Below are 11,830 nucleotides of genomic sequence, written 5' to 3' on the forward strand. Positions count from 1 at the left end.
AACTGGGCCTCCAGCTCAGCCACTTGGCTGGGCAACTTCAGCTTTGTGGTGGGAAAATGAGTCTCATGAAGATGACAAATAAGAGGATAATATTCCTGCTGCTGCTGCTGCTCAACTTGTAGGGTTGTCAAGACACGTATTTTAGATCGTCCATGTAGCATTTGTATGTGCTTTCCCTGTGTTTTAGTTTCCTTCTTCTTTTCCGTTCTCCTCTTTGTAGAGCCCATGGGAGGATGAGGGGGATGACTTCTGTGGCCTTGTCTCTAAGTTCATGGGAACTCTGAAGCAGCAAGTGGCAAGTTAGTTCACTAGACTGGTAGATGTCATCTGTGCATGGTGATGTACATGTGGGTCAGGGTATGTTGTGGGGGCTATCTCAGGTCACTTATTAATAAAAAATTAAGGCACAAAGTTTATAAAAGATTTAACTAAATTAAGAGTCATTCCTAGAAAAAAGTCATTTGTACTCACTTGATTCCTGTATGCCCCAAAGGGTGGCATCATGGTAGAGGATAGGGAATTACATGTAGTCCCAGGTCCACCTCTGGGAGCTTGTCATGCATTTAAATGTCAACCACTAAGTGAATCACAGCAGAAAATAGGTTGAGAATGGACATTTTGAACTGTGAATTCAAAACACAATAGATAAGATATTAGGAACCAGGTGTTTTCATTCATATTTATGTCTGTATACCCATTTCCTTTTCTTAAACGCTTTTAAAAATAGTAATATTTACTTCCCTTCATAAAAAGCTCCAACATGTACTCATTTACCAAGTATTTTAAGTGCCTATGTGGCAGACACGCAGAACTCCTGATTTATGATCAAGATCAAGGGAGATACATGGTAAAATAATGAGGAAATAAATACATAATATGTCAGGTAATAGTAAGAGCCATGGAGAACAAGAAAGCAGGCATTTAAAAAAAAAGATTTTATTTATTTATTTATTCATGAGAGACACAGAGAGGCAGAGACATAGGCAGAGGGAGAAGCAGGCTCCCTGAGGAGAGCTTGATGCGAGGCTTGATCCCAGGACTCTGGGATCATGACTTGAGCCAAAGGCAGATACTCAACTACTGAGCCACACAGGTACCCTGAAAGCAGGCATTTGTGGTTCATGTTTTATATAGATGGGCAGAGAGACCTCACTGAAAAGATGACATTTGAGCAGAAACCTGCCGGAAATGAGAGAATGAACCATATGTATTTCTTGGGGGGAAGCATGTCCCAGGCTTAGGGAGCAGCAAGTGCAAAGGCCCTGTGGCCAGTAGTCAAGGAGAGCAAAGAGGCCAGCGTGGATGGAGCGAATTGACCCAGGTAGGTGAGGAAAGAAAAAGTAGAAGATGAAATCAGAGAGGAAAATGGAGTGGGGCAGATCATAGAGGGCCTTGTACTTTTAGTAGAAATGGGGGGCTATTGGAGGGTTTGGAGTAGATGAGTAACATGATTTAACTTATATTTCTAAAGGCTCACCTGTGGAGAATAGACTGTAGTTGGGAGTAAGCAGGGAGACAAGTCAGAAAGCTCCTTGCAGGAATTTAGGTGAGAGAAGGGGTGGCTTGGACCAGAATGGTAATTGTGGAGGAGGTGAGAGATGGCTAGATTTAGGATATATCTTGAAGGTAGAGGTGACAGGATTTGCTGAGGGACTTTCACTGTGTGTTTAGGAAAGAGAGGAATTAAGAATGACTCCATGAATTTTAGCCTGATCATCTGGAAGAAGGCTTTGCCATTTACTGAAAAGAAATGGATTGGAAGGAGCTGGCTTGGGGCAATAATTTGGAGTTGTAGTTTTAGACATGTTTCAAGTGCCTATTGGAAATCCAACTGGAAATGCTATAGAAAGTGAAGGTGTATTTTTCTTCCTTTTACTGGAGAATTACAAAAAGGGAAAGCCCCTCATCCTCCTTTCCTTCGTCATCCTTTTCTGCCAACGGGACAGTTGCTCATGGTTTGGTGGCGTCCTTCACAGCCACACAGGCTGTGGACACATGTGTGTGCATGACTTATGATATCAAATACTTTCTCATCACACCTCACCGCCCACATATCCAGGGCCTGGTAAGTCCTGAGAGCACCCCCACTCAACCTTCCCCATGCCCCTTCTTCCTCGGTCCTTGCAAACTCATATGTTGCCTTTCTGTTCTATAGGAGGAGGTTGTGTTAAGTTATTACCCTAAACTCAGTGTACCTGTGGGGTACTCCCAGAACTGGGGCCGCTTCCAGAACCGTGTAGCCTTGGTGGGTGACACCTCCCGCAATGATGCGTCTATCATGCTCCAAGGAGTGAAGGAATCTGACAGAGGAAGATACACCTGCAGTATCCACCTGGGGAACTTGACCTTCAAGAAAACCACCACGCTGCATGTGATCGTGAAAGAGCCCCAAAGTATCTGATCTTCGGCTGGGGAGGCATGAGGGTCCTTGTAGTTGGTAGGCATGGCCAGGACTAGGGGAAGGCCAGAGAGGCATGTAGGGTGCCACGCTGAAGGAGGCATCACTCTCAGGTGCTGTACTTACACGACCCTGATACAAGTCCTTGTACCCTGGACTTACATGATGTTCACGGTGATACCTCCTTAACTTTAGAGTCCTAGGCACCTCGCTTTCCACACTATTTGGTGAACACCAACCTTCTGCCAGAACTCACTCACTGCCCGTGTAATATCCTGATCTAAAGATACAGGAGCTCAGAGATGGGTTGGAGCTAATGTCCAAAGTTCTTTTTTACTTGGATGCTGTATGCTCTGCGGCAGAAGGGTAAATGACCCTGGGCTGGTGAGAGATGGCACAGAAGAGAAAGAAAACAGGAAGAGACCAGAACTCAAAATAGAAATGTTCTCTGATGAAAGGTTCTCTATTCTGGCAAACCCTGTACATTAAAGCCAGTGGTGTGTAGGGGAATAAAGATCTGAGAGAAGTCGGTAAGTGAGGGGTTAAAGTTAAACCATAACACAGTTAACAGTCAGGATGTGGCTGTGGACTTTGCATTTTGCTACAGATCTTTGCTGGAGGTTGGCTGTGGTTTTTTTGGGGGTGGGGATGTGGGCAAGGATGGAACTCACCTCAGTATCTTTGACCAAGGACTTGAGTCTATGAAGGCCCCTTCTTGTAATACATGGCAAAGGAGGGAGCGGGACAGAGGGATTTCTTCCCTCTCAGAAGCCCTATTTCCATTTCACAGAGAAAATACACTCCATAGTGGGAGCCCACTCAACCACCAAGCACCCACCCCCCAGGCCTATCTACGTTGCCCACATCCTCACCTCTCTGTCTCACCATCCCAGGGGCTCTTCTGCCCTGAGCTTATCCAAACCTCTGTGCTCAGGTGGAACTTTCTCCCTGTCTCAGGCACGTCACACTGTCTACTGGCTCCTGCCACCCAGACTGTAGATATGCTCACCTCTTCCTCTCACCTTCTGTCCTGGGCTACTTTAGCTCTCATCCTGTGTGTCTTTCTTCTCTTTAAAACAGAAACAACTCATACTATACAGTCACCCACTTAAAGCCTACAACTCAGCGATTTTTAGTATATTCAGAGTTGTGCAACCTCCACCGCAATCAATTCTAAATCTTTTTTTTAAGATTTATTTATTTATTCATGATAGATGTAGAAAGAGAAAGAGAGAGGCACAGGCACAGGAGGAGAGAGAAGCAGGTTCCATGCCAGGAGCCCGACGTAGGACTCGATCCCAGGACTCCAGGATCACGCCCTGGGCCAAAGGCAGGGGCCAAACCGCTGAGCCACCCAGGGATCCCCTCAATTCTATATTTCTTTCTTGACCTACCTAAGTAGCTAAGAGGCCATCTGTGGTGTCTCTTGTCTCTCCTCCCTTAACCTCTTAGTGCACCACATCCTGGCTTCTGCTTCTGCCTCTGCTCTAGCTTAGGTCACCAATGCTACTCTAATTGCCCACCTCAGCCTTCTTTACCCAAGTAATATTGGACACAGTATTCTCCATATAATCAATATATTCTATGTTGGATCCTCCCCCCCTTCCCTCCCTCCCTCCCTCCCTCCCTCCCCCCTCCTTCCTTCCCTCCCTCCTGCTCTTCCTTCCTTCCTCCCTTCCTTCCTTCCTTCCTTCCTTCCTTCCTTCCTTCCTTCCTTCCTTCCTTCCTTCCTTCCTTCCTTCCTTCCTTCCTGTCTAATCTATGTCTCCATCTAAATCCTAGCTAAACATTCTGCAAAACTTCAAATGCAACATATCCAAACCTGCCCCTGCACACCTCTCCCCTAGCTCATCTCTGTCACCATCTACATGGTTACCTAGCTGGATGCCTGAGAGTTGTACTGATTCTTCCCTTTCCCGTGACCCCCAGACTAACAGGTCAACAAGTCCTGTTATTTCTACTACTGACTTTGAGTCTGCCTTCCCCCCAGTCCCTCACCACGCTCTAGCTGTCTTCCTTTGTGTATTGGCCTGTAGCCCTCTAACCAGGGTCTGCTCTCCTTCTCAGCCTCTGCTCTCATTCTTCCTGCAGCCCTCAGTGCCACCATTCTAAACCACAAGTCGCAACATTCTGTCCCGGTGCTTAGAGTCTTTCAGTGTTTGGTTTTTCCATCACTTACTGAAAGAAAGCCAGACTCCTGGCTGAGATCAAGACCCTTCATGATTGAGACTCTGTTGTTTAGTTCCCCACTATGCCCCCAACTGCAACCTAGAGCCAGACCCATGGAACTATTTTAGTTTCTGAAAGTCCCATCCTCTTGGGCCTCCAGACCTTGTGTGTAATGCACCACCCCCATCCTTTCCCATATTGTCTGCCCAACAAACTTTATGTTTCCTTAAGACTTTTAAATTTTAAAACTGTTGAGAACTTCTCATCTGCTCCCCGTAGAATTAGGTACCCTTTTCTCTGTGCCCCCTGTACCCCATATGGACTTCCATCCTGGTCCCTATAGCAGACTGTGATTTTCCATTGACATGTTCATCCCTCTCCTTGAAGGCAGGGACCATGCACTAACTGTCTTTGTAGCTTCTTTGCCTAGTGATATCTAGCACCCAGGAGGTGTTTATGTATATATGTAGAGTGAAAGGAAATGGATGTAGAGGAAATGGATGAAGGGTACCATATGGGTGGAAGCGCTTTACTTGGTATCATGACTATGGGGCTGAGGGTTGTACCACATATCCTTTTGAAACCAACCACTTTCTCATTGAAAGATCTGAAGCCTCTAAAAAATCTGTTTTGTTGTTTTAAGATAGAACTGTTAATGTAAAAGGAAACTCTGCTGTAGGTAAGGTGCTATTCTCTTCTCCCACCCACCTTAATCTACACTGTAGGGGTAAGCAAGGAGGCCAGACTTGGTTCTCCATCTAATGGGGACAAGTGGAATGCCAGTATTTCAATATGGGGTGGAGTCTGGCCTTCTCTCCCAACTTCCCGAGTTAGTATAGATCTGGTGGGATTTCCAGCTCTATACTGGAATATTGAGACTGTCTTGTTGCTTTTTTCCTTTCCTAAGCAATGGTGACCCCAGTAGCCCTCAGACCTGAGATCCTGGGTGGTAATCAGCTGGTGATCATTGTGGGGATTGTCTGTGTCACTATCCTGCTGCTTCCTGTTCTGATTTTGATCGTGAAGAGGACCCACAGAAGTAAGAGGTACAGGGCTGGGTTGGGAGGCTGGCGGTTCCTCAACCTGAAGTAGAAGAGTGATAGGGCCCTAACTGTGCCACTTTCCCGGAAGGGGATACTTTAAAATAGAATCATCTGTGGTTGTCAGATTAGATGTCATCTCTCTAGTGACCCCAACCCTCCACTCACTCTAGTGACCCCAACCCTCCACTCTGTGTTGCAGAGGGCCTTGTACATCCCTATACCCTCTTCATTCGTTTTGGTAGTTTACAAAGATTTTTCAGCTCTTTTGTAAATGGTGGTTTAAGAGGAACATAATTAAGTATAAATCTTATGCAAGAGCTATAATGGTGCCATTCAATGCCTGAGGGAAATGGGTTTTTGAATTATGTACAATACACATTTCATAAGGAAGATCAGATCTTGAGGGTTATCAGTGGCTTTATTTAAAGGACCACACTCTAGGACACCTGAGTGGCTTAGCTGGTTAAGTGTCTGACTCTTGATTTCGGCCCAGGTCATGACCTCAGGGTCATTGGATCAAACCCCATTTTGGGCTCTCTGCTCAGTGTTTGTCCCTTTCCCTCTGCTCCTCCCCAAGATCTCGCTCTTCCCTCTGCTAATAAATAAATAAATAAATTTTTAAAAGGACCACAGTCTAATTCTGAGTGGCTATTTCTGAACGGATGTCCTTAGGTCCTAAGTTATTTATTGTTGAAATGTGTTGTTGAAGGCTTTAATTTCAGTACCCCTTCTCCCAGCATCTTGGAAATGCCCAGATGCTCCATCCAATAAGGCAGCAGGTTTGGCTGTTGGCAGGGCCGCATGCATCCATTGATTCAACTGTTGATGATGAGATACGTTGCTGGGGCAGATTGGCTCTCTTGTTGAAATGTCAATGGGCAAAGGACCTCATTAGAGTGCTGACTCTGAGTCTCCCCATAAAACATAGACTCTCTAGAAAGTGCTTTGCCTGCTGGGCTTCACTTCGTTCCCCAGGGCCTCTCTGACTTGGTTTGAACTTGGCTGGCCTCTCTGAGGGTCTTTGCTCCGGGCATGCAGATGGCCCCCAGCCCAAGTTAGATGACCATATCAACTCACCTCCCCACTCTGGGCCTCAGTGTCCCTCAAAATGAAATCAGTACTTCCATGTCAGTACTAAAGACATGGAAATCCTAAAGATTTAGGAAATAAATAATCAGATTTGTATATTGAGATTTATAAACATGGTTGCTGTAGCCCTGATGATAATTCAACATTGAAGTCATCCTCAGTAACTGTCAGGAAGGTGATGATTCACTAAATCAGTATTCCACTCAGTGAAATACTACACAATCCCAAATGTAACGGCATGGGAAGATGTCCCAGGAATCACATTACAGAATATATAACAGGATCTCATTTTTATAAAAAAGAAAATTAGTAATACTCACTTTGGCAGCAGATGCAATAAATACATTTTGTGTGAGTGCAGTAAGGCCTGCATTGAGAAAGGTTGGAAAGAATAATTCCAAAGTATTAGTAGTGCTGTTTGGGTGAAAAGAGAAGGTGGATCCCACAAGGGCAGGAGGTTTTCTGGAACTTCAAACTTCAACTCTCTGTGTTTCTTTAGTATTTGAATTATTTTACAGTGAGAACATACAACTTTATAATCATAATGTATGAGAAAACTATTTCCTCCACTTTGAGACAAAAAAAAAAAAAAAATGACTTCTAGCTTCAACCCTGATTTTTTTTTTTTTAAGTTCTACCTTAGACCAAAATAGGAAAAAAAAGGAACTGTATTAAGTAGCAGATGCAGAGGGCAGATGGTCAAGAGATCAAAGGCCAAGGGCTGGGAAGGGGCCAGGGTTGGCAGCTTAGGGGGTTTGTGGCGCTATTTCTGCTCAGCCTCTTCCCCAGGGGAGGAGCCTTTGAACTGTGTGTCTCAGCTGAGCTTCTATTGCCCCCTGCTGGCATGGCTACATCTCCCTACTCCCGGGTTAATGATAAAAATCCAATCCCATGATGGCCCTCCCTATTAATTCACTTAAAACAGTGTGGATGCAGAAAAATGTTAAGTAGGTAATAGGGAAGTCAGAGCCGTTCAGCCCAGACTACCTCCGGAATGCTTCATTCTCTCCATCAGAGAAATGCACTGCTCAGATTTCACAGTGAGCTGGGTGGCTTTGGCGGTGGGAGTCTAGAGACAATGGTTTCCCCCTCTGGGGTCCCCCTCATCACAAGACTCTGTGGGGTCTCATGTGGGCACCCTGGAATTTACAGTGCCAGCCAGTTAATTCCACATGCTTTTCCTGCCTTGCAGCTCAGCGACATCCACAACCCTGGTAAAAAGCCTGGAGAACATAAAGAAGGCTGATCCAGAGGTAAGGCAAGAACTCAAAACTCCATTTTGCAGCTGTTTCTGCATGGGGGCAGGGTAGATATGGCTCCAACATCCAGGGTGTCATTGGCATTCTCTGTGGACTATCTTACTCAGTATTGTATCTCAGTGTGGTGGCCAGTGCTGGGCACAGCACAGGGGCTCAGGAAATCTTCATCACAGAGTGAGAGCCCCCCACCCCACCCCAGGAGGGAGCGGACAGGGCCCTGGGGACTCTGGGTAGGGTCACAGGAAAGAACCCTGGGCTCAGTGTCAGAGAATCCCCATTCAAGCCCACCTCAGCCACCTCCCAGAGCCACACTTGTCTCACCAGTAAAATGAGGATGAGGACAAGCATATTTGCCCTGTGGTAAGGTTCAAATAACTGGATGATCTGTAAGTGCTTCATCATCTGTGGGCACTGTGGAACCATAGGGGAGAATTGTGGTACATTCAGGAATTAAGTGAAGGAGTTAACAGTTCAGATCAAATATTCAGGGACTCTAGGTGGCTGGGTGGCTCAGTTGGTTAAGCATCTGCCTTAGGCTCAGGTCATGGTCTCAGGGTCCTGGGATTGAGTCTTGCATGGGGCTCCCTGCTCATCTTTATGCACTCTCTCTCAAATAAATAAAATCTTTAAAAAAATATTCGGGTACCTTAAGAAAGAGGATCAAGAAGAGCTTTTTCTTCCATATTACTTTGTAATGGGGCTATAAATAATTGCTATTAGGGTCTGAGAAATGAATTCATTTCCTTAAACTACCTTTCCTCCCTCCCTCCCTCCCTTCTTTTAAAAACTCCTCTTGGAATATTTACTTTTTCCACCTTTTGCCCTGTTTATGACCTAAGTGTAGGATTTTGTCACAACCTAGTGCAGGGGCCTCCAGAAGCCCAAGAGTTTGTCACTGGATGACATCACCTCCCCAAATAGTGACAGGAATGTGAATCACAAAGTACCACCCACCTCACAGATGTGAGGTTCAGTGAGGGCTGTCCCTGCCATATAAACCCTCTCAGAGATGACCACAGTTAGTGGCCGATCAATGCCATCCTGCCATGGCTCCAGTCAGAAGGAAATAAGCATGGAATACAAATAATCCAGCAAGATAAGAATCCCCTGCTGCTGCCTAAGTGCCTGTCCAAACAAAGAACTTTGTCTTTTGAAGCAAAGAATTTGGTTCTCAAGAGAGTAATCTTTGCTGACGAGCCAACTTTCTTAATTGCCAGGAAGACTGGGAACTAAATTATCATTATCCACGATAATTTTCTAACTCTCAATTACCTTTTGGTGTTGATGCCCTGTGAATAGTAGTAGATGGTTTTTTCCTCTGGCATCTAACATTTGCTGATCTTTGGTTAATGTTCCCACCACTCCTGTCCCTCTAGAAACACGTTTATTCTTCAGTAGCCACACCGATGCTGATTGAGGACGAAGAATCAAATGGAAAAGCAGAGGCCACCTACATGACCATGGTGAGAGTGCTTCTGGGCCCAGCCGAGCCAGGTGTCTGGAGGGTGGACAAGGAGCTGGCAAGGATGTGGCAAGCCCGTGCGTGGTGGGCATAGCTAGGTCACTTGGGGAGGTCACTGCTGAGGGCAGAGATTTTTCTAAGTCATAGGGAAGTCTGAGAAGCTGACGCTGTGCTGGATAGAGGAGTAATACCAAACTTGCCTTCATACCTGGTCTCCAGTATTAAAGGTCATTAGGGCTAAAGATAATCGATTTGGGGGGTGAAAAGAGCACTTTTATCAAGGATAAACAAAATGGCTCATTCGAGGTTAAGCACAACCTAGTAGGGTACCTTAGGTCCTTGGACAAACGTTGTGTCGCAATTTTCCATCCTATTCAAGAACCCATTCCAATTCTAACATTTTAAAATTCTGTGGCTTATGATGTTTTGACATAATCTGATTGCCAGGAAGGCTGCATGCTGCATTCCATATAATAATATGGAGTCGGATTCCTTTTTTCTCCTTCCTCCACTCCTCAGGGAGGCACAACACCTACAAGAGGCACCTGGCATGTAGTGAGTAGGAGTAAAGACAGAAGGAGTGAGCTGGCAGTGGGCACAATACTATTTGTAGGCTAATTATAGGCACCCAGGCTATAAAGGCAGCAGTGTTCCTCTGGGCTTGGGAAGGCTGGCCTCCTCTTTTTGGGGGATGGTGGCTTCTGTTTGTTCCCATCACACCAGCACTGAGGACACATGATTCCCAGATGATTGCCGCAGAGAAAGATCCTGCCAAGGAAGCGTGAGATCAGGGACCTGGCCGGGTTCCAGCAAATCAAACAGTAGCTCCACTCTGAAGTTGTGTGCAGTCATATTTCCCCCTCTGTCCCTCTCCCGTTATTACCATGTGATGCTTCGGGCACCGCCAGGCCTTGTTTGGCCTCTTAGAGACCTGCTGATGACAGCTAACGGTGGCTACTGCTGAGTGTGGCACCACCTGGTTGACGCTGTTTGCAGAAAACCTGGGAGGTCTATCCTCCCCATGATCGGCAGAGGTTGTTGGATTGAAACGCTATGGGAAACAGCACTTCTGTCCTTTCGAAACAGATCCAGTAAAGCAAGTGTGATGAGAGGCCAAAGCCGCAAAACTCAGAGGCCTGTGGAAGCCGGTCAAGTTATTTTAAAGACTGTGTGCCAAATTCAGGAAGCCTCAGGGTGAATTCTGGCCTGCAGGCCACCTGTTTGAGACCTCAGGTGTAGAGGCGTTATTTAGAGAGCAGAGATAACAACAGATCTTTGGTTTTTTGTTATTGTTGTTGTTGAATTGATTACATTTACTTCAATAAATGGGGCACCACACTGTGTCCCCTTTATAAGGCTGGACAGCACAATGGTTAACACCACAAGCTTTGAAGTTGGGCAGACCGGGCCCAAATCCTGGCTCTGTGACTTAGAAGCTAGATGGCCCTGGGCAGGTAACTTAGCCTCTATGACACTCAGTTTCCTCATCCTTAAAATGGGAATAATAGTACCCACCTCCCAGGTGGTGAGGCTCTAACTCATTAGTGCCAGTGAAATTCAGAATTGGGCCAGATAGATGGAAAGAGCTCAATAAATGGTAACTATTATGATCGAAATACTTACGCATGTGCTTTGTTTCTCCCCCCCACCCCTGCAGCACCCAGTTTGGCCTTCTGTGAAATCAGCACCAAATAATCCACTTGAAAAAAGTCAGCTGGGGGAATTCTAAAACCAGAGCAAGACTTTTGAGAAGAAGGGAGAGTTCCTTTTGTCTTTAGCAGTGGCAGCGGCTCTCTCCTCTGTGTGTCCTGAGTTACTATGCTGGTCATTCTGGGACTCCTTGCTCCCTGTGTTGTTCTCTTGCCTCATTGGTCAAAGGGCTGAAGAAGGAGGGTTCAGAACCTGGCAGAAAGACAGGACAGCTTGGGAGGAGCAGGCCCGATGGAGGAAAGCCTGCATGCAGTCCTTCTGGACTGGGACACTGGCCCTGGGGACCGTGGCGGAGCTGCTATGGCGGCCTCAAGCATTCCATTAGATCCTCTGCTTCGACGGTGTTCTTCGTGGATGGGTTCCTGGGAAGAGTTGCAGAAATAAACACCAACCCAAATGATTCCTTTGGCAGATTACCCCTAAATAAACATGGCTTGTGGAAATCATCTTGTTTGTGTACCCTGGCTGAGGGGCAAGTGGAGACTTGGTAAGGAATTTATGGTCAGGAATGCCTCAAACAACTGAAGTGATTGGAGGAGAGTCATTCTTGGCTCAACACACAGGAGACCAGTGTTGGCCCTGGGACGGTGTGGGGGTGAGTGGGTTGAAGTGGGGTATGAATACAGCTTGAGGATTTAACCCAGCACTTTGTTAGCCTGGTTGGCTATAAGAATGGCTGGAGGCTCTTTGCTGGGCCGTT

The 11,830-nt window shown here is 46.1% G+C and overlaps 1 protein-coding gene across 1 annotated transcript in view; it reads left to right on the forward strand.

The window, feature by feature from the left end:
* JAML (junction adhesion molecule like) overlaps window positions 1-11,577 on the forward strand; it is a 28,318-nt gene extending 16,741 nt beyond the window's left edge. The window contains exons 7-11 of the mRNA XM_038536002.1: window positions 2,156-2,393; window positions 5,475-5,613; window positions 7,892-7,952; window positions 9,335-9,421; window positions 11,078-11,577. Of these exons, the coding sequence (XP_038391930.1) occupies window positions 2,156-2,393; window positions 5,475-5,613; window positions 7,892-7,952; window positions 9,335-9,421; window positions 11,078-11,149 (597 nt within the window). The 3' untranslated portion in view covers window positions 11,150-11,577. The remainder of the gene's footprint in view (window positions 1-2,155; window positions 2,394-5,474; window positions 5,614-7,891; window positions 7,953-9,334; window positions 9,422-11,077) is intronic.
* Window positions 11,578-11,830: the final 253 nt, after the last annotated feature.

The sequence above is a fragment of the Canis lupus genome, chromosome 5 (genome assembly GCF_011100685.1).
Source record: "Canis lupus familiaris isolate Mischka breed German Shepherd chromosome 5, alternate assembly UU_Cfam_GSD_1.0, whole genome shotgun sequence".
Taxonomy (NCBI): domain Eukaryota; kingdom Metazoa; phylum Chordata; class Mammalia; order Carnivora; family Canidae; genus Canis; species Canis lupus.